Source organism: Aphanomyces astaci (assembly GCF_000520075.1).
Source record: "Aphanomyces astaci strain APO3 unplaced genomic scaffold supercont1.43, whole genome shotgun sequence".
Classification (NCBI taxonomy): domain Eukaryota; phylum Oomycota; class Saprolegniomycetes; order Saprolegniales; family Verrucalvaceae; genus Aphanomyces; species Aphanomyces astaci.
In genome coordinates this window covers 67,343-90,102 of record NW_009798306.1, presented here as the reverse complement: position 1 = coordinate 90,102, position 22,760 = coordinate 67,343, and the positions used below count along the sequence as shown (strand labels likewise).

The 22,760-nt window shown below is 51.1% G+C and overlaps 10 protein-coding genes across 14 annotated transcripts; 5 read left to right on the top strand and 5 right to left on the bottom strand.

Moving 5' to 3' along the window:
• Nucleotides 1-538: 538 nt before the first annotated feature.
• H257_12787 lies at nucleotides 539-5,827 on the top strand. 2 transcript variants are annotated; one of them, XM_009840100.1, is made up of 9 exons: nucleotides 539-641; nucleotides 695-955; nucleotides 1,015-1,134; nucleotides 1,187-2,042; nucleotides 2,494-2,624; nucleotides 3,006-3,273; nucleotides 3,704-4,120; nucleotides 4,590-5,107; nucleotides 5,489-5,827. In XM_009840100.1, the coding sequence occupies exons 1-9, from the start codon at nucleotides 570-572 to the stop codon at nucleotides 5,750-5,752; spliced, it is 2,907 nt and encodes a 968-aa protein (XP_009838402.1). In that variant the 5' UTR covers nucleotides 539-569; the 3' UTR covers nucleotides 5,753-5,827. The 2 variants fall into 2 exon arrangements, with proteins under 2 accessions (XP_009838402.1, XP_009838403.1); XM_009840101.1 differs by having other exon boundaries at nucleotides 695-1,134.
• A 49-nt stretch (nucleotides 5,828-5,876) lies between these two features.
• Nucleotides 5,877-7,087, bottom strand: H257_12786. 2 transcript variants are annotated; one of them, XM_009840098.1, is made up of 6 exons: nucleotides 7,038-7,087; nucleotides 6,816-6,990; nucleotides 6,650-6,762; nucleotides 6,508-6,603; nucleotides 6,390-6,464; nucleotides 5,877-6,334 (listed from the first exon to the last, which is right to left on the bottom strand). In XM_009840098.1, the coding sequence occupies exons 1-6, from the start codon at nucleotides 7,068-7,070 to the stop codon at nucleotides 5,990-5,992; spliced, it is 837 nt and encodes a 278-aa protein (XP_009838400.1). In that variant the 5' UTR covers nucleotides 7,071-7,087; the 3' UTR covers nucleotides 5,877-5,989. The 2 variants fall into 2 exon arrangements, with proteins under 2 accessions (XP_009838400.1, XP_009838401.1); XM_009840099.1 differs by having other exon boundaries at nucleotides 6,816-7,087.
• Nucleotides 7,088-7,594: 507 nt separating this feature from the next.
• H257_12785 lies at nucleotides 7,595-8,344 on the top strand (the record flags this gene model as incomplete). Of its 2 annotated transcripts, none has more annotated exons than XM_009840097.1 (3): nucleotides 7,595-7,705; nucleotides 7,780-7,989; nucleotides 8,072-8,344. In XM_009840097.1, the coding sequence occupies 3 exons, from the start codon at nucleotides 7,595-7,597 to the stop codon at nucleotides 8,210-8,212; spliced, it is 462 nt and encodes a 153-aa protein (XP_009838399.1). In that variant the 3' UTR covers nucleotides 8,213-8,344. The 2 variants fall into 2 exon arrangements, with proteins under 2 accessions (XP_009838399.1, XP_009838398.1); XM_009840096.1 differs by having other exon boundaries at nucleotides 7,780-8,022.
• Nucleotides 8,345-8,658: 314 nt separating this feature from the next.
• On the bottom strand, nucleotides 8,659-9,614 carry H257_12784. Of its 2 annotated transcripts, XM_009840094.1 has the most exons (4): nucleotides 9,483-9,614; nucleotides 9,030-9,428; nucleotides 8,869-8,982; nucleotides 8,659-8,818 (listed from the first exon to the last, which is right to left on the bottom strand). In XM_009840094.1, exons 1-4 carry the CDS (start codon nucleotides 9,537-9,539, stop codon nucleotides 8,708-8,710), a joined length of 681 nt encoding a protein of 226 aa, XP_009838396.1. In that variant the 5' UTR covers nucleotides 9,540-9,614; the 3' UTR covers nucleotides 8,659-8,707. The 2 variants fall into 2 exon arrangements, with proteins under 2 accessions (XP_009838396.1, XP_009838397.1); XM_009840095.1 differs by having other exon boundaries at nucleotides 8,869-9,428.
• On the bottom strand, nucleotides 9,611-10,571 carry H257_12783 (hypothetical protein). Its single transcript, XM_009840093.1, has 3 exons — nucleotides 10,099-10,571; nucleotides 9,919-10,056; nucleotides 9,611-9,839 (listed from the first exon to the last, which is right to left on the bottom strand). Exons 1-3 carry the CDS (start codon nucleotides 10,547-10,549, stop codon nucleotides 9,739-9,741), a joined length of 690 nt encoding a protein of 229 aa, XP_009838395.1. The 5' UTR covers nucleotides 10,550-10,571; the 3' UTR covers nucleotides 9,611-9,738.
• Nucleotides 10,572-10,788: 217 nt separating this feature from the next.
• H257_12781 (hypothetical protein) lies at nucleotides 10,789-12,745 on the bottom strand. Its single transcript, XM_009840091.1, has 2 exons — nucleotides 11,920-12,745; nucleotides 10,789-11,853 (listed from the first exon to the last, which is right to left on the bottom strand). Exons 1-2 carry the CDS (start codon nucleotides 12,656-12,658, stop codon nucleotides 11,258-11,260), a joined length of 1,335 nt encoding a protein of 444 aa, XP_009838393.1. The 5' UTR covers nucleotides 12,659-12,745; the 3' UTR covers nucleotides 10,789-11,257.
• On the top strand, nucleotides 10,795-11,455 carry H257_12782 (hypothetical protein). Its single transcript, XM_009840092.1, has one exon. The coding sequence runs from the start codon at nucleotides 10,807-10,809 to the stop codon at nucleotides 11,290-11,292; it is 486 nt and encodes a 161-aa protein (XP_009838394.1). The 5' UTR covers nucleotides 10,795-10,806; the 3' UTR covers nucleotides 11,293-11,455.
• A 70-nt stretch (nucleotides 12,746-12,815) lies between the features above and the next one.
• Nucleotides 12,816-17,623, top strand: H257_12780 (hypothetical protein). Its single transcript, XM_009840090.1, has one exon. The coding sequence runs from the start codon at nucleotides 12,857-12,859 to the stop codon at nucleotides 17,528-17,530; it is 4,674 nt and encodes a 1,557-aa protein (XP_009838392.1). The 5' UTR covers nucleotides 12,816-12,856; the 3' UTR covers nucleotides 17,531-17,623.
• A 626-nt stretch (nucleotides 17,624-18,249) lies between these two features.
• H257_12779 (hypothetical protein) lies at nucleotides 18,250-19,628 on the bottom strand. Its single transcript, XM_009840089.1, has 5 exons — nucleotides 19,531-19,628; nucleotides 19,341-19,471; nucleotides 18,856-18,967; nucleotides 18,642-18,809; nucleotides 18,250-18,592 (listed from the first exon to the last, which is right to left on the bottom strand). Exons 1-5 carry the CDS (start codon nucleotides 19,594-19,596, stop codon nucleotides 18,323-18,325), a joined length of 747 nt encoding a protein of 248 aa, XP_009838391.1. The 5' UTR covers nucleotides 19,597-19,628; the 3' UTR covers nucleotides 18,250-18,322.
• Nucleotides 19,629-20,837: 1,209 nt separating this feature from the next.
• Nucleotides 20,838-21,856, top strand: H257_12778 (hypothetical protein). Its single transcript, XM_009840088.1, has one exon. The coding sequence runs from the start codon at nucleotides 20,933-20,935 to the stop codon at nucleotides 21,773-21,775; it is 843 nt and encodes a 280-aa protein (XP_009838390.1). The 5' UTR covers nucleotides 20,838-20,932; the 3' UTR covers nucleotides 21,776-21,856.
• Nucleotides 21,857-22,760: the final 904 nt, after the last annotated feature.

The following is a 22,760-nucleotide window of genomic DNA, read 5'->3' as shown; positions in this document are numbered from 1 at the left end:
TTCGAAGTAGAATAGAAACTCTTGCACTATCCGGAGGATTTGTTGCTATTTCACGCGAAAATTGAAATTCGGCGTAATTTCTAAAAATGTCCGGATAAGTAGTGCCAAAATAGAAACCGTAAAAACTTTAACGTATGATATGCTTATGTATCTCGTCCATTCGACCCAAATTTAAGCTTGAACACACTATTCGATACAACTGTACATACTATATACTGTACGTACAATATTTACAGTGTTAGTATACTACTACGTATTAGAATTGTCGACAAAGGCTTACTATTAATAGTAGTACTTACGTAGTAGTACTACATGTTAGAGCATCTCCAACGGTAATTCTAACCTACTTGTATTTACTAGTAGTACTAGTATTGCTAATTTTTGCGAATTGATTAACGGGGTCCAAATTTCGGTGAAAAGGACAATAGTATTTCGTATCAACTCGACCAAGAATAATATAAATAGTATAATAATGTGGCTTTGATCCATACAACCCGCAAGGTATTTAAATACATAGGACGAATGAACCTTCTTCCTCGTACAACGCCAAATTGACTGCTTGACCCAAGATGGCGCAATGGCGGCGGTTCGCGTTCTTTGAGAAGGAGCTCCTGAAGGACCAGAATGGGCTGTGGCTTCGAGTACGTCCCCACCTTCCTCATGTGGGAGGCTGACGATTGCTTGCTTCTTGCAGGGCATCGACGTCACGAGCATGAGCGGCAACCGTGGGTTGCTTGTCATTGGGGATGCGTCGGGGCTCATTCACATGGCGAATCGGCAGTTGGAGACGCGGGCGTTTCGCGCGCACGACCACTTTGTCTCCCATGTGATCATGATGAAGAAGGCCAACTTGTTGGTGTCCATCGGCGACGGCAAGGACCCGCGGGACCCCGAGTTGATCAAGGCGTCCAAGGCCATCGCCGATGCTTCGCGCACCCAAGCGCAGCAAGACGAGGTTCCCCAACCATCTCCTTCTCTCTACATGTCCCCTCTCGTCTCACACCTTCATTGCAGCAACTGTTCACGGCATCCGACAGCCAGGGAAGCACGGCGCTCGTCAAGATTTGGCGCACGGACCAGCAGGACCGCGACGGGAAGCCCAAGCTGCTCCAGCAGATCAAGATCTTCGCCAAGGTACCTTCCCCCATATCCCCATCGCGTTGTTACACGATCTGGAAATGTCTAGTTCCCAGAGGAAGCCGTGACCGCGTTCTCCGTGTCGGACGACTTGGCCCAGATCGCCGTCGGTCTGCTCAACGGCGCGATCATCCTCTTTCGAAGCGACGCCAAGCGCCGGTCCGACAAACCGCCGCTTCTGCTGCAACCTGCGACACAGTACCCTGTGACATCGCTCCATTTCGCGACCAAACTCAACGTGCCGACGCTGTACGCCGCCACCAAGCGCGGCCTCACATGCTACCACTGCGACGACTCGTCCAGATCCGGCGGCATGCCCCGGTCCGTGGTGCTAGACGAGCGCGGCGTAGCTCTGCACTGCGGCGCCGTGAGCGAAGATGGCGATATGGCCGTGGGCCAGAGCGACGCCGTCTACTTCTACACGCCAGAAGACCGCAGCGTGTGCTTTGGCTTTGACGGGGACAAAAAGTACTTGGGTTTTTTCAAGCAGTACCTACTCGTGGCGCATGTAGACCCGCGGGGCCGCCACCAAGTCAACTTGTATGACCTCCAGAACAAGTTCATTGCATTCAACTGGACCCTGACCAACACGGCCAAGGGCGGCGGCGGCGGCGGCGGACGCTTTGGCGACGACGCTGCCGAGGAGATCCGCCATGTTGTGAGCGAGTTTGGCGCTGTGTTTGTGCAGAGCTCGCTCGGGTACGTGTACCGGCTGCTGGAGGTGGACACGACGTCCAAGCTGGACATTTTATTTCGCAAACATCTGTACTCGATCGCGATTTCGCTGGCTTTTAGCTCGAATTACGACCTTACGAGTATCATGGACATCTTCCGCGCGTACGGAGACCACCTGTACCAGAAAGGAGACTTTGACGGAAGCTTGAGGCAATATGCCCGTACAATTGGTACGTTGTATAAGAGTTCAAAGTCGGAATGTTGGTGGATATATATATATATATTGTGCTTTCGAGTGAAATTTCATTGTGTTGTGGCATTTTTCTCGTTGGAATTTAAATCGATTTGATTGGAGATGAGCTCAAAATTATTAGCCAATCAAAACCACCTTCTCAATGAAATTGAACCAATCAGATCGGTTTGGTCGGCGCGATTCGATTGCACCGCACCCCCTCCCCAAATTTGTATCAAATCGACAATATTCGGTGGATATTATTTGCATATGTGTGGTTGCGCTGACTACTTTACAGGGACAACATATTTGGGAGATACACGATAATATTATTTTTTTTTCAAGATGAATTATGTCTAAATCAACAGGTCAAGCGCTGGTTCAACTATGAAAAATACATGTGGATTTGAATATTTTTTAATATTTATTATTTTTTATTTATTTCGTAGGTTATGTCGAGCCGTCGTACGTGATTCGGCAATTTCTTGACGCCCAGCGCATCCACAATCTGACGACGTACCTCGAGGCGCTGCATGCCAAAGCGTTTGCCACGTCCGAGCACACGACGCTGCTATTGAATGTACGTAATATATATATATATCAATTTCTTTAAAATATATATTGTTGAAAGAACGAGAAAATGTATGGTGGATTATTCGGTCGAAATACCCCGTCGAATCGACGACGCGATTGGCTCATCCGATTTGAAATGGATTTGATTGGCTCTTAAATAACAAGGACATGGCTATTTTCAACCAATCAAATCTTTCGTGTGATTCAATGTGGACAACCCACACTAATTTTTGTTTTTTCATACACTCCTTTTGACAATGATACTATTCCTTGCATTATTTCCTTCTCCTCGTCATCTTTATATCATAATTTCGTCCCGGTGACCTACGAAACGCAACTAGTACTACTACTAGTACTACTACTAGTACTAACTACTACTACTACATAGTGCTACACCAAGCTCAAAGACGTCAAGAAGCTCGACTCGTTCCTTCTCATTGACGACGACCCGAAAGAGAAGAAGCAGCCGCTGACATTTGACGTGGAGACAGCACTTACAGTGCTAAGGGACAATTACCCCACCCACGCATTAACATTAGCGAAAAAGCATCACGAACACTCGTGGTATCTCAAGATCCAACTGGATCGCATTCACTCTGAAACTCTGAGCGAGTCGGACCAGGCGCGGGTCCTCGACGCCCTCACGTATATCGAAGGTAAGAAATATATTGTCGATTTGATATTGTGCTTTCGAGTGGTTTCTTGTTGGAATGTGAATCGATTTGATTGGCTACTTCAGATGAGCTCAAAATTATGAGCCAATCAAAACCGGCTAAATGAAATTCCACAACCAATCAGATCGATTGTGGATCGGTTTCGTCGGCGCAACGATTCGATTGCACCCCAAATTTGTATCAAATCGACAATATACAAATTTGGGGTGAATCCACAATCGATCTGATTGGTTGTTGGATTTTATTTAGAAGGTTTTGATTGGCTCATAATTTTTAGCTCTTTTCAAGTAGCCAATCACATCGATTGACATTCCAACGACAAACTACAATGAAATTGAAAGCACTATATATATATACTAAAGTTTATGTTTGGGTTAGCAAGTACTTATATATATATATATATATATTGTAGGTCTGAGCTTTGGAGAAGCGAATTTGAACCTGCGCAAGTACGGCCGTACGCTGGTGACGCATGTACCTGGCCCAACCACCGAATTACTCAAAGCATTATGCACGGGAAGGTTCCACGACAGCACCGACAAGGCCGACCCAGCCAACTTTTTGCATCTGTTTGTGTCCCATCGCGCCCAGTTACGTGAATTTTTAGAGTATATTGTGGATGTCGAGACGGTGGCGAACCCCCAGATCGGCAACACGTTGCTCGAGATGGTGCTGGGCGACGTGGGGCGTTCGCCAGCCACGGCCGAAGAAGACGCGGAAGACAAGCCAATTATAATGGCGACGAACGAGGCCGCCGTGCTCGCGCTGCTGGACAATCCCCGCGTGAAATACGACGAAGACCACGCGCTCATTCTCATGCAAATGCACGGTAAGAACATCTCGTTCAATTTAGCATTGTTTAATATGGAAAATCGTTTTTTATTTTTTTTTATATATATTTTTTTTTAAGGAGTTGCATGGTTTGGTTTGAAACGATATATATCGTTGGGACGACTGGCGAGTGATAGTTATGTTTGTAGTCGTACGATTTGGGTTGTGGGATATATATATATTTGCTTATTGATTTCGAGCTAAATTGTATCGAATGTCAGGGATTGACTGGCTCTCGTTGAGTATATATATGTGGCTGTTGTATGAGTTCGTGGTTTACGACATGATATTTTATCTTTGGAACTATTTCGACTGCGATGATATTTATTTATACCATTTTTGGGTGTAAGGATATATGTTTCCATTGATTTCGAGCCAAATCATATCGAATATATATATCTATGGATCGCTGTTTTGTATTCCTATATTCTGATATATATATATATATATAAATCTATGCATATTAGGGTTAAAGCAAGGCAAGCGTTACTTGTACCAGAAGCTACACATGTACCACATGCTTCTACAGCATCACATGGAAGAAGGCGACGATTTGGCCGTACTGGACCAAGTCAAGCAGCATGGCGAGTCGAATCCAAACCTGTGGCTGCTGGCGCTCAAGTACTTTAGCGACCAGAAGGACCCAGGGCATCTACAGACGCTGCTGTCTTGGATGATGGACACGTCCGTGCCGGCGCCGCCGATCCCGCCGCTCCAGGTGGTGGCCATCTTGAGCCAGGCGCGGGACCTGCCGCTGTCGGTCGTACGGCCGTACGTGGTGAGCCAGCTCAAGCAAGATCAAGCGCATATTGACAAGGAGAAGGGCGAGATCAAGAAGTTCCAGCAGGATACCGCCAAAATGCGCGCGCAGGTGACGGCGCTGTCGTCGAAAGCCATGGTGTTTCAAGCCACCAAGTGCGATCTATGCAGCCACGACCTGGACCTGCCCGTCGTGCACTTTATGTGCGGGCACTCGTTTCACCAGGTACATAGTGTCATTCGATTCCCGGACAAATTGGACGATTTTTCGTTAAATCTATCTCGATATATATATATCGAGTATTCTTTGGACTGCATGTCAAAAGGTGGTATCAACTAGAATTCAAGTCATACACGCATTATGGTTGTTTCGTGCAATCTGATTGGCTAATAAATCGTTCTGCCAAATTTGGCAATAATATATATATATCTTGAATTCACTATCGGACACGGAGGAGGTGTTCAATGTGCAACTGTTCTTTTTTAGAAATTGTTTTGATTGGCTGAAATCTTGTAAAGCATGGATTTTGATTGGCTCGTTCCTTCTCAAATCGACAATTGTACTCCCAATGAAGAGATTGTTGGTTCCAAACGTGTATATATGTAGAATTGCATTTCCGAGACGGACCGCGAGTGCATGACGTGTGGCCCCGAGCACCGCCATTTCGTGGCGCTCCAGTCGTCGCTGCAAGCGAAAGCGTCGAATCACGAACTGTTTTTCAACCAATTGGAGACCGCCACGGACGGGTTCAACACCATCGCAGAGTACTTTGGCAAGGGAATTTTCAAACCCGTGGACGACGACGACGACGATGAAAACCGTGTCGCAGAAAGTGTCGGTAGCAACGAACGGTTTAGCAACGAGTATTAACCGTCCAGCTACTAAGGATGAGATTTCATATATTGTCGATTTGATAGTACAAATTTGGGGACGGGGTGCAATCGACCAAACCGATCCACCATCAATCGGATTGGTTGTTGAATTTCATTGAGAAATGGGTTTTGATTGGCTAATAATTCTGAGCTCTTCTCCAATCAAATCGATTGAAATTCCAACGAGAAAGTATGATAGTATGTCGGTTGTCTGTGTTGAAGGGGTAGGGGTGGACTAGGTGAGGTCGATGGTGACATGTTGGGATGGTGGCCGCTTGCGCTTTCGTAGGACGCTGTCGCAGATATGCAACCGCGATGTGCTGTGCCACTCGGAGCACGTTGGACATTGCCACTGTATCGCATCTTGTTCATCATATTCTTCTTGGATGCAGACAATGGGTTTAATATGGTTGGGCGCATGTGTTTGGGACGAGGATGGGACGTCGTGAGTGCATGTGACGGTGGCACACGCGACGGCATCGCGTAGCCGCTTCTCGGCAGCTTCCAGCACCTTTCCACGGAGTTGGGACGGAGAGATCGACGCACCACCGAGGCGATTCGTGGACATGATGGCTTGATGCTGTGTGGGATATGTGAGTTAAACGGAGATGGCAAGTGGAAATAGAGGTAGGTACCTGGATGCGCTTGGCGGCGGCGGCGGCGCGGACGCTGGCGAGTTGGGAGGGAAGGACACGGGTTCCACCCAACGACTATGGAGAGGATGTGATGGAGGAAGAGAAGGGACATGCGTGCCTGTCCATCGCCAGTGTCCTGAAACGCGGCCCCCGTCGCGCCCAGCAGGCCTCGCGCCATGAGGTTCTCCATGTCCTCGGTTAATTCGTCCAGCATCTGAGATAAGATCAGACAAAGGAAATAGAGACGTCGCAGAGTCTACTTTGTAGAAAGACGCGTCGTGAGGACCGATCTTCATGTGGACAAGTTCGTGGAGCATTGTGCCGAGGATTTCTTCAAAGGGAAGAAAGGTCGTTGGATGCGAGGCCGGGCGGACTAGGTCAACGAGCATGAGATAACTGGACGAATGACGAGGATACAGTGTGTACGTCGTAGGAAGATCTTCCACCCTTCGTTGACGTTCATGCCGAGGAGGTTGGCATTCTTGGGGAAAAACTCGAGCAGGTTGCGCACTTTGAATCGCCGCTTCGTGCAGATGGGCAACACATGCTCTGCGATTCTCTCCAAGATCCTCTGCGCTTCATCGTTCTTGGTCTGCTTCTTCTACAAGGCGTTGCATGAAGAGCGACTCGCATCATGGAGGCTTCTACCAGCGCTTGGATCGTCGGGATTGTCCATTCCATCTCGAGGACGATTGTTGCAAAATGACGCGCAAAGGCCTGTGATTGGTCAAAATCTCAAATATATTTTCAACACGAATATTTTGTATTTTTCATTGTTTTCCATTATTCTCGAAGTATTATAAAGCACTCTGGAACTTCACAGTGTTGATATGACATCTCCTTGACGAATCTATACCTATGCACGTAAATGGTTCAACTGGTCGTCGTCGGAGTCTCATAACATGACGCATGCTTCACAACCATCATGTTATCCTCGCATTTTCCCGCCCATAGGATTGGATTTCGAATTGGGAATTATCGGGAAATCTTTATCCGGATCCGAATGATGTTCTCGTGCTCATTTGTGGTTGGGGCGCTTCCCTTGGGCCGGATTTGAATTTTGTATACAAACTTCAAGTGTAATCTTCCTGCACACACCTAGCCCGAACAAATTAAACCGTCGAATGTACGGGAGGGTACATACGTACAATACAAGCGTACGTACATTATAGACACGATTATATTATACTCACGTACGTACATGAATGTACGATGATTGCCGATCGAGTTTTTGTGCGGCTCCCCGTTCGAAAAATCGGTCGAAAGGGGAAGTGAGCGCTCGCGGCACAAGCAAATCCGCCAACTACAAGACGATGGTACGTGTGTGTATGACCCAGGAATGGGGTTGCCGGTGCAAGGAAATGTAGCTCATGATGATCATGGGCTTTAGAGCACCAAAGCTGCCAAGGAGTCCGCAAAGGGCGGTGCTGCTGCCAAGGCCGCCAAGCACGTCGAAGAAGAGGAGGTTGATGCCCCCGAAGATGACGAAGGGGACGAGGGTGACGATAGCGTAGAAGACGAGGATGCTGAAGGCGGAGATGACAACGAAGAAGGCAACGACGACGATGACGACGATGGCGAAGGCGGCGAGGACGAGGAGGTGGGTTTAGCTTACTTGTACACGAACTTTGAGGTAGACCCATCGTTCATGTGGTGCTCATGTGGAATGATTCGTTATGCAGGACGACGAGAACGACGGTGAATTCGAAGGCGAGGAGGGCGGCGACGACGACGACGACGATGAAGACCATGAAGAAGAGGAAGACGACGACGAGGAAGAGGACGAGGATGAAAAGCCCCCTGCCAAGAAGCAAAAGAAGTAGAACGTGTCTCCACAGAGGGCGCCATCGATGACTGCCCCGCGCCTCATGGGCAGGGTCTGTTACTTTTTTTTTGTTTTTAACACCGTCAATGGATCTTTCGTATGCATTGGGTACATGACACACACCCTCGACCGAGTGCCATCGCGCTTCTAGTTTCTCATGCATGTTGAATGCGGTCATGAAGAAGGGTGCAAGGAGTTCCATGTGTCCAGGGCTAATGCACCGGGTTCAAGATGCAAACGGCGTGAGAACGACATAGTGGTTCAACCTCGTACTTTGAGAATCGCACTTATATGAGAGCAATTCCCACCCCACATGTGCAACGTGATATGATCATATTAGTGCCTCCATTTTTGCACAAGTATTCCTGGATCAGGCAGTAAATCGATGATAATTATATATGTTTTGATGTTGCCAAACCGAAGGAATATTGAATATATTCAAAACCATGTTTTATTATACGGGCAGTAAATCGATGGTAATTTCATTCTTTGATTACCCGACCATGGTGCGCTTCCGGCCGCGGGAACGCACTTGATATAACTTGTGGAAAGTCGCATCTGAGCGTCGCGACTTGGCTTTGTACGCGCGCAGAATCTCCGCCACCTGTCACGGACATCGCTTAGAACCACATCATCCTTGTACATGGAGTGTACCAGGGGTTCCGAGTGCACGTGGGTGCTTTGGAAGGCTCGCTCCATGACGTACAAGTCGACGGCCTTGTCCTCTGGCAACGGCTGCGAGTTAGCCAGACCAAAGTCGATCACCGTCTACGAAGAGCTTTATCGTCCGATGGGTGGGAGAAGGTGGTATGTACGATGGTGCTGAGACTGTCCTTCTTCATCAGGTTGGACGTGGTCAAGTCTCCGTGGACGATATCTGCGTCGTGCATGCGAGCGATGGCGACCCCAATCTGGTAGCACACAGCCAATGCATCCGTCGCATACTGCTGCGTGGTCGCGTTGTACGAGTCGTACAGGTACTGCTTCGCGCTCATGCCTTGGATACGCTCCATGTACAATCGGCCCTTCGCCTCGTCGATCAAGAAGATGCAAGGTGTGTCGACGCCAGCCTTTCGGCATTTGAAGTTACATCTCGCTTCTTGGACGAGGCGGCGGTGGCTGAGCTTCTTGTCCAGCTGTCGCAACCGATATGTCTTGACAACGCGTTCCTTGATAACGCAAGGTCGACCGGCAAAGTCGGTGGCGTACACGATCTACGTGGAATAGTATGAGGTCTTGATACTTCATACAAGACGGAGGGAACGCACAGCTTCAGCGCCTTGGCTCAGCACTTCCCACGAGCTCTTCTTGGCCGCGGTTGCCATGTTAATTTGCCCTCCAGAGGTTTCCGTTCCTGATCACGGATTGGCTGTCGTTCAAATTGCGACATTTGATTGGCTGGACAACTTTCAGTCCATTTGATTGGATCATAATTCCAATCAAATGGCCTTTATTTTACTGTTATTAATAATACCTCAAAGTAAGATAATTTTCCTTTGATTTGGATGCTAATTCTCAAAGTTATCACTTGACTTCGATCGGAATCGCGTCGTCGTCGATAGGTTTGTAGCTAATGTACGACATGTACGCGTTCCAGAAAAGGCCAACAACATTGGAAAATAGCACTATGAAAAGTCATAAGTTAGGGATTAAAAACTAGTAGGAAATAGCAACTTGTATCGTGAAGTGCAGTGTACACTGTACCTTGTAGGGGCGGGGGAACGAGGGCAAAGTTGAGCAATTGCGCAGGAATCCACACCACCCAGTTCGTTTGCACAGCAGACCACCAATCGCGACTCAATTTATCTTGCAATCGTGTCGACAACGAAGATGTGGATCCATCTAAACGGGAAATGATATGACATTTGTACAGCTGCACCATACCTGGATTAGGCGAGACGACCAGCAGCACCCCAAAGAATGACGCTAAGAACGAAGGGGCAAACACAAACTGATCCAGCACCAGCCGAGTGGCCACGGCGGTGGCGGCAGTTCCTGCCACGACACGGTTCAGGAATCCATACCAGACATGCAACGTGGGCGCGATGAAGACGCCCCCCAAGGCAGTGAATGTCGCGAATCGCCGAACATCGAACGGTTTCGATTCAAATGCCACTTGGCACAGCACATCGCCCGTGCCGGCGATCCCAGCTGACGTCAAGCACTTGGTCGTCAGCGGGTACGCTTCCAAGTACTTCTTGTACTTCAGCCACAACTTGGAGCCACCGGACGAATCTCCGACGGGAGGATGAACATTCGCTTTCGTCGAGTTCAGACGGAGCATCAACGACGATGCCGCAGTCCTGCGCACGACCCCGCATGATCGAGCAAACATCTCTTGTGTTGATGGTGCAAATCGATCTGTGTGAACTTGTTATCCGGACTCTTGAGCACAAAAATTTCCGTGATGACATTTTTATACAAAATATCTTATTTGTCCTACTTCGGAGACATCTATTAATATAAATATTTTAATATTTTTGCTCTTCGGTAATATATTTCTCGGATATGAATGCACAAGAAGTTCGGATATTTTTATCCGGTTTTTTTAGTGCTCCCACCCACCAAAGACCATTTTCGGTCGGCATCATCATGAATCATGCAATGATGGGACGGCAGCATGCGATGGACACGGAGGATGCTGCGGAACTGAACTTGGGGGAAGACTTCCAGCAGGAAACGTGCTTATCGAATGCGGAGGTTGCTGTGATTCTCGAGAAGCAAAAGTCGGATTACGAGAGCTCGGAGAAGCCGCTGACATCGGTATTCCAGAAGACGTATTCGTATGTGCAGCGGTTCTCGGGGACAAAGGACCCGGTGGCAAACCAGGCGAGTGTCACGGAGCTGCGCGAGGCACTGATCACGTACGAGTTCACGCGCGAGAGCCCGGACGATCCGACACAGGCCGTCGAGGTGCGGCTGGAAGAGTTTGAGATTGCCTGCTTATCGAATTTGAACCCCGAAGAATCGGAAGAAGCGATGGCGCTTATCCCGAGCATGAACAAGAAGTTTTCGGAGGACGACATCGAAGAAATTCTGCAGATCATTGCGCGCACGACGGCCCGCATGTACGCTTAATCGGACCCCTTACATCTTCTAGCACATCACTCAACTCTGTTGATAATGGAACGATGGGGCGGCGGCTTCCTTCTGAAGGGGTCTTGGGTTCTGCATTCTCCCCTTCTTCTTCCATGCGCTCCAGAATGACGAATAACCGAACCCACTTCCGGGTCATTTCTTGAACACATACATGCAGCTGGCGCAGACGCGGGTGCGACGGGACATGTTGGGCGTAGTCGTTCGTGTCGCGCCTCTGGCATGCCATTACGTACACCAAACGACCTCGAGGAGCGAGGTGAGTCGCCGCGAACAAGAGCAGCGGCGGCAAGATCGCATGCGGAGGCAACGCGGTGACTTTACCGATGGCGACGGAGGTCGATTGCGCGCTTTCCCTCATGCCGTAGGGTGGATCGCACACAATCGCGTCGAACTGCAGACGCATCGAGTTATGACGTTGGTCGAGCGGAGGATGCGCGACGTCCCAGCGAAGAAGGTCCGGGGCGGGAAGGTCATATTGAGCAAAGTTTGCCGCGATGTTGATGCCTGGCCGAGTGCCAAGAAGCGGTTGCGGGTCGATGTCTACAATGCAGGTTTCGAAAAAGATTCAAATCAACCGGATACGTGTATCCGGATGATAAACCATACCTCCACCGACGCACATGGCTCCAAATTGAGCGCAGGCGACGAGCACACTGGCGGTGCCAACGAAGGGGTCGCAGACGAAGGTGGACGGGACGACGAGCGCCAAGTTCGCCATGAGGAGACTGAGCTCATGGTCCATGGAGGTGGGTCCGATGAACTTGCGCTTCTTCAAGCGATGCTTGTCGATCAAGTGCCGCGTGGACGCAGAATCGTGCGATGTGGCCGTCACTTGTCGGGCAAAGATGACCTGCTTCACGTTGACTTCGCTGGTCAGTACCCCCTTGTCCTCGAACAGCCAGTACGCGAACTGTGCGTTCTTGAGCTGCACGACCCCGGGAAAATCCAGGACCGACGTGATCCGAAGTCGTCGGGCATCTTGTTCCTGCAAAGACAAGCGCAGGCCAAAGCAGTCCACCCAGAAGCTCCATGTCCCATCTGCCGGATGCAAAGGAGATTGCTCGGCCAAAACTTGCTGTAATACGTCGTCGTACGTTGCGCCACTGGCCAAGAGGCCGTAGATACCCTTCACCAATACGCAGCGCGCAGAGATGGCCGCAGCGACCTCGTCGGACGGCAGTGTGACTTGAACAAATGGCGACTGCGTAGTCCCATCAAGCGCTGTTGGAGGATGCGCATATACGGTGGAAGGATCGTGGATACCTTGCATCTTGAGAACTGCATCGAACTCGGCGAAGCGGAAGTCCACGTACCGGTGGTAGAAGTAGACGACGTAGCGCGGCATGTTGAGTTGACACCGTTTGAATGGTATGGCGGCAGTTCACTCAATAAAGTGCGAATAGTCGGACTTGGAATAATAATTAATTGTCCATCATTAAACTTTATCTCAGTATTGGGGAATTAAAATACGTTGCCAAATACCATCGTACAACGTGATTTACAAGAAACTTCCGCACTGACCACGCAGACAGGGGCGACGAACATGGAGGAGACCAAGTACCTTCCTTTGACAGAAGACCTGACGGTGTACGTGCCGGACAATGACATGCGCTACCGCACCCTGCTTCCGCCAGACTTTGATGACCAGTTGATCATGGAAGACCCCATGATTCCGTTCGTGTACACGCGCAACTTCCTTGTGATGACCAACCAGGGACTGCGGCACAAACACTTGGCTGGCGAATGTGCGCGTCCACAGGTCACAGCGACGAGGAGAATAGAAGACACACGCATGGCCAAGATTGTGGACATGATCTCGTGCACGGCGATTCAGGACCGCAACGAGACATGCTGCATGGTGCGCGTGCGGTGGCAGTCCGTAGACTGGACAGGGGACACGTGGGTACTGTCCACTCGCATCCAGAACACCGCACTGCTCCAGCAGTTCTACATGGGCGCGTCTTCGTCGTGGCAGACTAGTCACTTGATCACCAAGATGGCTCGATACAAGTACAGCTCCGAGGAGAAGCTCTGGGACGAGGAGCCTGGCATTTCCAAGTGGAAACGTGAGCATGGCATCATCGGGTACACGAAACCAGCATCGCGAGCGTCTACCCAGCCAACCCATCCCCATTCGACATCTTCTTCGACTTCCGTCGCCAGGCGGTCCGCCAGTCCCCGACGCGGAGCAGCAGCGGCCTCGTACTCCCAGAACCGTCCCATGCCGCCGCCGCCGCCGCAATATTCGTTCCATTACGCGCGCTATGGAGGGCCCAAGAAGCAGTCCCCCACCGCCGCCGAGCTGCGCATGCAAGCGTCCAAGCAGTACTCGGTCGCGGTGCTCTCATCAAAGCACACGTTTGCAGCCGACACCGCGCACCCTACTACTAGTCGGACTCTACGAGACAACTCCCACTCGCATCGGCGAGTGGAGTACCGGTCTCGGTCGACATCGCCAAGCCGGCACCGCACGGACAGACCCAATTCCCATCATCCCAGGGACAATTCCCATCATTCTAGGGACAATTCCCATCATCCCAGGGACAATTCCCAACGAAACACTGCTGGGTCATGGGGCACGAGTACCCCAGGCAGCCACCACCCGCCACCGCGGCAGTCGGGACCTGCGCGAACCGTGGTGAAAGTATCCCAACCGAGTGACCATGGGGAAGCCAGACCCCGCCAGTCCTCGTCCTCCTCAACCCGCAAAGAGGACGATCAGCCGACATCCAAGCGCGCCCGGACGTCGCCGGAAGTACGCGGTCGGATTGTAGGGCAAGACCGACTGGCGGTGCTGGCGGACCGCCGACTCAAACGCCAACATGACACTGCCCCCCCTCCTGGTAGTGCTAAGGGGGGTACGAGTGAGTGGCAAATCCCGAAACGCGTCGCGCCTAGTACTACTACTAGTACTACTAGTACGCCCCAAACATCCGTGGAGGCGGAAGTGAAGGAGGACGACGAGACTGCGCCGCCAAGTCCGACTGGAAGCCGCGGGTCTCATGCGTATTCGCCGCCATCGTCCCCTTGTCCGGTTCACAGGTCGTCGTCGTCCATGCCAAAGCTGCCACCGACACCTCACACGAAGGCTGCTAGTACTACTACTAGTACAACCCCCCCGGACTCCATCGATCCCCTAAAACCCGTCGACCCTCGTACGAAGGCTGGTAGTACTACTACTAGTACGACCCCGACTCCCTCCATCGACCAACCCATCGACCCTCGTACGCAACCACAGTCCAAGACTGCTAGTACTACTAGTAGTAGTCAAACCACACTGGCGGTGCAGGGCACGGCTTCCACCGACCCGTTAAAACCCAAAGACCCGCGAACTCGGGAGCCGTCGACAGCTAGTACTCCTGCTAGTACTACTAGTAGTACGCCGGCCACGTCAGAGGTCCCTTCAGACAATCCGTCAGCTTTGTTGGGTGGTTCTAGTTCTTGTGAACCGGACACTCGAGCCAACGCCCCTTCACTGACAGCCGACCGTCCAATCCACTCCCCAAATACCAAGCCAATGATTGGGGACTTCGGTTTCAAATCTGCCCAATCAAATGCGAGTACTGGATGGGGGGACTTGGCTGGGTCGAAACCATCTGGGGGATGGGGCAACCCATCGAAACGATGGACGTCCAACGATTCCACTTCTCGGGGTTATGGATCGTCAACCCAACCCAGTGACCCGCGTACGACTCCTACTAGTACTAGTACTAGAAGTACTAGTAGTAGTAGTAGTAGTACAATGAATGGAAACTCCACTCGTGGCTGGGGGGGGGGCGACTTGCCTCTGAGTGGGACGTCAAGGCCATCGGGGGGGGGAGGGGGGGGAGGCCCTTCGAGACATCCGTCCACCGACTCTCGACGGACGTGGGGGGGGGCAGACTCCACTCGTCAACGCTCGTTAGACAAGCGACCACGTGGCAGCCGCTCACGCAGCAAAACCAGATGTCGAAGCCGATCGTCCAGAAGTCGCAGCAGAGGAAGGCACCGCGAGCCCCCTAATCCCCCCGAGCAAAAAGCCCCTGAACAGCCAGTTGTTCCTTCGACCCCCCCACTAGCTACGACATCGTGTCCATTGGTGGCAGTGAAACCAGCGGCGCCTGCAATGTGGACACCGTACACTACCCCTCGTACGTCCGCCATCCAGTGCGTCTGTGGGGCCGACGCCGTCGACGATTACACGGGCGAATGGGTGCAGTGCTGGGGCGACGCCTGCTGCGGGTACTGGTTCCACACTACCTGCGTCGATATGCCGTCATCTCTCCGCCCAATCTTTCAGTGTCCATCGTGCTGCTCTTCCCCTACTTCTTCCCCCCCCCCCCCCCCCCAATCAATCAAACGGCTCTTCGACTGCTGCCAAACCAACTCGTGGCGCCTGTTTCACTCCCTATCATCCTCCTCCACTGCCGTCGACCTGACTTCGTTCCTGGCGTACCAACCCCCCCTTCTTGGAGGCTGCAATGGGCTCGTGGTGGCCGCCCAAGTCGGCGCCCTCGCCATCCTCCAAGACATGCTCCATATGTTTTCGCCGAATCAGGTCCAAAGCAGCGTCAACCTCCTCAACCAGACGCCGCTGCACGTGGCCATATTAAACGGCCACTTGCACTGTGTGCCAGTGCTCACCCAGATGCAGCCGCGGTGGCACCACGTCGCAGATGTATATAGCGCCCTCCCGCTGGACTATTTACTGCAAGTCCGACCGGCGGAGGTGCTGCGGCTGCTGCAAGACAAGCCCGACCTCGTACATGTGACCAACCCATCCACGGGCAACTCGATCGCGCACGCCATCTGCGCCATCGTTCCCCCCGACTTTGCCTCGTTGCTGGCCGTGATTCCCGTATCGCAGCTGTGTTCCGTCAACCACCACGGCCAAACGCCTGCGATGACGTTAATTCAATCCCCCCACGTTCTGCGACACCATTTCGAGCTGCTGGTGCAACAGCTGGCATCATCCCCTGACTGGTGGACGTGCGTGGATGACCAGGGGCGGTCTGTACTGCACTTTGCACTCATGTATAAACACCCTTGGGCGCTGGAAGTGGCAGATTTGAGTCGATTTCGCCACTTTCAGCTGCTGCACTTGGCGGCGGAATGCGCGCTGCCGTCTGCCGTGGCCCTGCTCGTTGCTGCAAAGTTCTCCCCGCAGCAATTGCACGGGACCAGTCGAAGTTCTGGAGCCACATTGGGCACGGGATGGTGGCCCATCTTGCATGCGACGTCGCCGGGCTGCGTGCTGGAGCTCCTGCGGGTGGACACTGGCGCCCAGCTACAGTACTTGTACCACCAGAGCCAAGCTCACTCGACCAAGGTGCTAAGTATCCTCAACTCGATCGCATCACATCTCCCGCTGTACGACTTTATTCAGGCCACGGCGGCAGCTAACCCCCACGAGTACCTCGGTAGCCGCTGCCTGTTCTTGCAGCGCTACCGCAAGTGTCTTCGGCTAGACTTGAAGCTCACGCAGCTCAAACTGCACGTCGCGTCGCTGATAGTGGTGCCATCGCGAGCAGCCAAGCGGGTAATCACGGTGCCATCAGAACGGGACCTCTGGAAGGTGCTTCAGTCCGCAGTGATTTCCACGTGGAAGTGCCCGATTCAGGTTGAAATCGCCGGTGAATTGCACAGCTCCAAGGACACGCACATGTGGACGGTGCTGGCATCGCAGCTGCGCCAGCTGGGGCCGCACTTGTTTGCATCTTCTTCGCGAGTGTTTGAGCTGCTCGGCAAGTTGGTCGGCCACATGGTGCTCGTAGGCCAGCAACTGCCGTCGGCCGTGCTGCCGCCCTCGTTCCTGAGCACCCCCGCCGAGTTCAAGCCCGATTTAGCGCTCGATTTTAAAAAGGGCTTGGACTCGGTGTTGCCAAACGCCCTGGACAACTGGAATGGCTACGAGCGGTTCTTACTGCTCCATCGAGTGATATTTCCCCAAACCATGAGCCAGTGGAAAGCCACGAAAGTGCACTATGATAAGCCCTTTCACGCCCACCACCCATCCATACTGGCCTTCTGGACTGTGATTGAGAAGCATCTGGTGCCGCAGGAACAGCTCGTGTGCCGGCTGCGATGCGGTCAGCCCCTGCGCATCACCCCCGCGCCGACTGTCGGCATTGTCGAGAAGTCCGTGCTCGGCATCCCCGAAGCCATTTCCATGGACAGATTGCATGTCGACTTGGTGCTGTACATTCGAGGGTTTCGAAAGCATGCCAAACATACGTAGCCAACCAGATATAGTACTAGTTCGTGGATGTAGTAAAGTGTACGGTAAAGGTCGATTCCTACTATTATTTATTTTCCCATAGTATGAGCAAAACAACTCGTTTCGAAATTACTCGTTGGAATTTAAATCGATTTGATTGGCTACCTCAGATGAGCTCAAAACTATTAGCCAATCAAAACCATCTCAATGAAATTCAACCAATCAGATCGATTGTGGATCGGTTTGGGCCCTCCCCAAATTTGTATCAAATCGACAATACGTCGTACGACGTATTAATAAGTGGTAAATCTATCAATCATTTCCGTACGGAGGTAGTAAGTACTACGTCATAGTGCACCACAGTATACTAGTAATACTATTTAGAAGTAAACGATGAACACACGAGGAGACTGCGCCCAAAGCGTAAGCGGTATACAGTTCAGCGTCATGTTTTACAGGTATGATATATTATTCACGCGTCTCCATTTTGCCAAAAAAGGGAATATTATTCTGATCAGATTTGTTGAATCTGGCCCCAAAATGGCGTTTTGGGTGAGAAGTACTATAATAATAATACGTACTAGTAGTAATACTAATACGAAGTAGTAGTACTTTAGCTAACATCAATTGCTGCGTTTGATCATGGCCTAGTTGAAGCTAATCATACATTGGCAGCGGAATGTGACAATGAATTGTCCAACTATTTCAGGTGCGTCTATAATTACATTATGTACTGGTCGGACTGTACTGTAGTGGCAGTATATTTGGACATATAGTAATACTACTGTGATATATATATATAATTGAGGGGTATCAATGCGCGGCCACAATCGTGTCCACGGGGGGCGGCATGAACGCGATCAAGTCGTCGTTCGGAACAGCGATGGTCTGTTTCGAACAGAGCGATTTGTCTAGTCGGTCGTGCAATGCGGCGAGGTACTGTGACGTGGCAGCATGTGGGACGGGCACCGTGTCCAACGACGCCGGCGCCGTCTTCAACGCGTTCGGTACACCGTCCGCTTCCGAGCTAGTTGCTGCGTACGCCGCCAGCACCTCGGCGCGTTTCTGGCGCGCTTGGTCGACCTGGATATGCGAGATGAGTTTGTGTAGAACTAGGAGGATTCTATCCAACCTCGAGGGGCTCGGGGACTTCGGAGATGTCGATCAGCGCGTGCTCGGCCTTCTCTACAATGAGCTGCCACCGATCGGTCTCGGAAATGTGCTTGAGATGGCCGGTGGATCCAATCGATAGGGAGGAGTGGCGAATGTGGTCGGTGTGCAGCTCGACGTTCTTCTCGATCTAAGGCAGACTGCATGTGAAGAAAGCAATCAAGGGATGTGCGTACCTCGAAGAAGTGCTGGAGGGAGCGGTCGTCCAGGATGCCAGGAACTTGAAGGAGGCCGTCGAGGTAGAGTTGCAGGCCGGCTTGACGTTTCGAGATGAAGTTCGGGTCGAAGCTACAACGTGGTCAAGGATGAAGGGAAGAAGTGATAGATGAGAAATCCTCGGACGGGGCTGCGTCTATCGTGAAGCTGGCAAGGACAAGTGCTGGGGGACCGACGACTGCGACGTGCACAGGCATGCTCAGATAAGATCAAGTGATTTGGCATTCATGCGATGGAGCCACCAGTGATGGCCATCGTCCTCGTCCTTCGTATCCGCATCGTGCCATGCGTTGCCACAGCCTCCAGTCCAGACACATTGCCCCCGCCATCGCTTCGACCTCTCCCCCCATAGACACATGCAGATGGAGGTTCGCGACGTTGCAATCCCCATGTTTCGTCATTGATTTTCTCACACGGACAACCCCAAAGTAGATGGAGCGCCTACCGTCCAAACCACTGCTTCTCTGGAAGTCGAACCGTGAGCGAGTCGTGGAAGACACTCTCGAGTTTGCAATGCAGTTGGTCAAAGTCACTGAAGCGCCGAGAGATGAGCCACACCACGCCGCTGCAGCTGATCTGCTCGCACGTCATCCCAGTCAGTCCCCTCATCCCCACACGCCGAGACGACTTCGTACCTGGACGACGAACTCGGTGTGGTCGCCCACTGTTTCATGGCCGGTGATGAGCGCACTGACGTTCATGTTTGGATGATGCTCCACCTCGCGATTCTTCCGGATAAAAATGTGGTATCTGGAAAGCAGGGACAAATTCTCCGGATCAAAATGGAATTATCCGGATATTTCTTTTTGGGCCAATATGATTAGTATTTGAGCGTGTGAAATTTGCAACGAAACACTAAAAAAATCGTGGAGCTCGTACTAACGTCCGGGTATTAACAGTACAACAATCACAGTAATGACATAACTACTACTACGTAGTGCTAGTAGTACATGATATTGATATTACGCTCTAAAGTTAAAGTCACTCAGCGGGGTACTAGCTGCTTTTGGAGCTAGCAGAGTAATAGCATAACTACAGTACCATAACGTTATTACTGAAGTACGTAAAACCTCAATTGAAGTCGTGGTGATGGTCAACTTCTGAGCTCGTCTGCACAATCCCATCAGATATGGTCGCTTTGATCAGGTTGGGCGTTGTAAACATGCAACCATGGTTTCCATTCACTTTTATAGCGCCAAAAGTAACGTGTCGTACGTTGAGTTGGGACCGAACGTACCCGTAGGTAGCGGTGTAAGCTACATACACAAAGTGGTGTGCTCATACTGACCAACTTCGCTGCTGTAGGTTCATGTCGGACGCTCCGTGAGGATGACACGCCCAGTGTCACTCGATATTTATCTCAATCTAGCCAATCAAATGGTAATATTACCAATGTCTACCCTGGGATTGGCTGTTTTAAACTTGGCTCAGTGTGCTAATTCCAGTAAGTTACGACATAAGTATAGGCATGGTTTGTGCTTCTGCCGCAATCATTCCTGCTGGTATGTCTCGACCTCATGTCTCTCAAATAAGAAGCAGTGCAAGTTCCTACCGCAGCCATAGGAAGGCCAATTACAGGTATACTACGTACAAGTATCTTTGGAGCTGTAGGATTCCTTCCTTGTTGTCCAGAAGAGGCAACTTTATCACAGTGGACAAACCCATGTTGAAGCGCTGAACGGCAAGTGTGTCACGGGGGTACTACGTAGAACTAGTATTGCACACCTTGACAATACCAGCAACCATACAAAACGCAAGTGGATTTCGACGAAGCCTCTCTGTTTTCGCTTGAGTATCGTATGGCGGGCCACTCTCTGAGAGTGGCTTTGAATCTACATACATTACGCAAGTGAGAGTGAGTGGCAGGCCAGGGACACCTGTGATTGGCAAGTTTTAACCAGTGTATCTTCGAGTCACGGTGCACCTCCACAGTTGTTCTCACCAATTTCAGCATTCTGCTCTGATCGACGGGAACCATCATTTTCACTTTCCCATCCAACCCCCTGCTGTTGAATGCACAACGGCCGCTAGCTTGCTATGGTCGCCACCGTTACCTCCATGTCCCTTGTCACTGCGTCGTCCCTTTCCACCAAGCCGCAGCTCGTGTCTTCAAACATCGCGAGCTCCACCGACTCCTCGACCGCCCCAACCTTGTTGCACGATGCGTTCCGCCGTAGCATCTCGGCGCCGACGGACCGCGTTCCCGCCCAAGACCGCCGATTCCAGCGCAATATCCACCACCTGCGCGATTCCCTGGACGAGACGTCGACCAACTTGCATGCCGCCGCTTGTTTCGATATCAACGACGACGACGACGGCTGGGGCTGGTTCGAAGACATCGACGATGTCCACGTCGTGCTCCCAGCCACCTCCTCCACAACCAACAACCCCCCATCCCACGAACCGCTGTACGCATCCGACATCGTTCCCCAGCACCACATTTTGAAGTCATTTCCGCCGCTCGTGGACCTGCTGTACGAACCTCCGTTCGCGTCGAGTGGATTTGAGTGGCTAGCCCACCTGAGCCCCCGTCGGCCGCAAGCTGCCCGCCTGGAAATCCGCAGCTTCCGTATCGTCCAAGATGCCGACGGGTACGACCGCCATGCAGAGTACTGCATCCAGTGCTGGATCGGCGAGGCCTCCCACAGCGTTTGGAAGCGCTTCGCCGCCTTCAAGCGCTTTGCATACACGCTCAAGATCAACGGCTCCAGACGGACGCTGCGCGCGTGGAGCGACGTGCTGGACCGGTCGTCCTGGTTCAGATCCCTGGATGTGTCGTACTTGCACCAAATGTGCTGCCTCCTAGAGACGTTTGCCCAAGTGTTATTGCTCGAAGCGCAGACGCCGTATCTGCTCGCGCGGTTTCTCGAAGCGGAATAGAAAGCCTTTCGCTCGTAATTTAGGTGATATCTAATTTATTGGTAATATGAATACTAGTACTACTACAACGATTACAAGTACTAATAATTAGTCTCACAGTCAATACGTGGTAGTATTGTGGTGACGTAGTAGCACTGTAGTAGTTCCCGACACTCTCATTAGTATTACTGTATTTATGTCAAGTCGAATCGAAATTGCAGTGTGTTTGGGTGCTCAATCGAATGAGCAGACTAACCGAATCGGTAGACAATCGATTGGCTCAACATTGAATTAGTGTGTGATTGAAATTAGTGTGACACTGGACGATCTTTACATGCAAAAGTCAGTACAAACAATCGATCGATAGATTTGACGAATCAGCACAAAAGTCCAAATTTACTGTACGTTTCAACAGCAATACTGGTATTTCAATGCTAGAACCAACTTTTGCAAAAAGCATGGTTGCCAAACCACGACATTTCCCAACTCGAGTAACCAAGCACGCCACTCAACTTTGTGTTTGTCAAGGCTGCGACGCCCCCACACCTGGTCCAGGTGCCTCTTCCACCGAGACAGACGCGATTGAATCGCAACCACTCGCAATACGTAACTTTAACTTTTTAGTATTTTTATTTACAGTTAGTTCACAGTAAAAAATGATACTAAGGTAATCCATCATTAGTGGAAAAGGAAATAGAGGAACCAAGTGATCGTCGGACCGTTTGTCCGACTTCTTGTCCTTTGTAATATTTATTATATAATGATACTAAGGTAATCCATCATTAGTGGAAAAGGAAATAGAGGAACCAAGTGATCGTCGGACTTTCTTGTCCTTTGTAATATTTATTATATACAAAAGCAAAGTCAAAACCAGACGTGAGATATTGACAGAAGATAGTCGGACCGAATGTCCTGTATCCATTGATTGGTTACAAGTGCAATTTGACCATGGCAGATGAGCAACATAATGAAGTTTTGCCTGCAACCCGCCAGCTAGAAACGACAG

Excerpts from the sequence above, each read along its gene's own strand:
- H257_12781 (XM_009840091.1), bottom strand. The coding sequence starts at position 12,658 with ATGCCGCGCTACGTCGTCTACTTCTACCACCGGTACGTGGACTTCCGC. Across the intron at positions 11,854-11,919 it reads AGCCATGTGCGTCGGTGGAG|ACATCGACCCGCAACCGCTT; the intron begins GTATGGTTTATC and ends CCTGCATTGTAG.
- H257_12782 (XM_009840092.1), top strand. The coding sequence starts at position 10,807 with ATGAATCATGCAATGATGGGACGGCAGCATGCGATGGACACGGAGGAT.
- H257_12787 (XM_009840100.1), top strand. The coding sequence starts at position 570 with ATGGCGCAATGGCGGCGGTTCGCGTTCTTTGAGAAGGAGCTCCTGAAG. Across the intron at positions 956-1,014 it reads CCCAAGCGCAGCAAGACGAG|CAACTGTTCACGGCATCCGA; the intron begins GTTCCCCAACCA and ends CCTTCATTGCAG. Across the intron at positions 4,121-4,589 it reads CATTCTCATGCAAATGCACG|GGTTAAAGCAAGGCAAGCGT; the intron begins GTAAGAACATCT and ends TATGCATATTAG.
- H257_12780 (XM_009840090.1), top strand. The coding sequence starts at position 12,857 with ATGGAGGAGACCAAGTACCTTCCTTTGACAGAAGACCTGACGGTGTAC.
- H257_12784 (XM_009840094.1), bottom strand. The coding sequence starts at position 9,539 with ATGGCAACCGCGGCCAAGAAGAGCTCGTGGGAAGTGCTGAGCCAAGGC. Across the intron at positions 8,983-9,029 it reads AGGACAGTCTCAGCACCATC|ACGGTGATCGACTTTGGTCT; the intron begins GTACATACCACC and ends AGCTCTTCGTAG. Across the intron at positions 8,819-8,868 it reads ACGTGCACTCGGAACCCCTG|GTGGCGGAGATTCTGCGCGC; the intron begins GTACACTCCATG and ends TGTCCGTGACAG.
- H257_12779 (XM_009840089.1), bottom strand. The coding sequence starts at position 19,596 with ATGAACGTCAGTGCGCTCATCACCGGCCATGAAACAGTGGGCGACCAC. Across the intron at positions 19,472-19,530 it reads ACACCGAGTTCGTCGTCCAG|ATCAGCTGCAGCGGCGTGGT; the intron begins GTACGAAGTCGT and ends ACGTGCGAGCAG. Across the intron at positions 18,810-18,855 it reads CCCTCCAGCACTTCTTCGAG|ATCGAGAAGAACGTCGAGCT; the intron begins GTACGCACATCC and ends AGTCTGCCTTAG.
- H257_12783 (XM_009840093.1), bottom strand. The coding sequence starts at position 10,549 with ATGTTTGCTCGATCATGCGGGGTCGTGCGCAGGACTGCGGCATCGTCG. Across the intron at positions 10,057-10,098 it reads GGTCGTCTCGCCTAATCCAG|ATGGATCCACATCTTCGTTG; the intron begins GTATGGTGCAGC and ends TTTCCCGTTTAG. Across the intron at positions 9,840-9,918 it reads CGTTCCCCCGCCCCTACAAG|TGCTATTTTCCAATGTTGTT; the intron begins GTACAGTGTACA and ends GACTTTTCATAG.
- H257_12778 (XM_009840088.1), top strand. The coding sequence starts at position 20,933 with ATGGTCGCCACCGTTACCTCCATGTCCCTTGTCACTGCGTCGTCCCTT.
- H257_12786 (XM_009840098.1), bottom strand. The coding sequence starts at position 7,070 with ATGGAATGGACAATCCCGACGATCCAAGCGCTG. Across the intron at positions 6,465-6,507 it reads AGGACACTGGCGATGGACAG|TCGTTGGGTGGAACCCGTGT; the intron begins GCACGCATGTCC and ends TCCTCTCCATAG. Across the intron at positions 6,335-6,389 it reads CCGCCGCCAAGCGCATCCAG|CATCAAGCCATCATGTCCAC; the intron begins GTACCTACCTCT and ends TATCCCACACAG.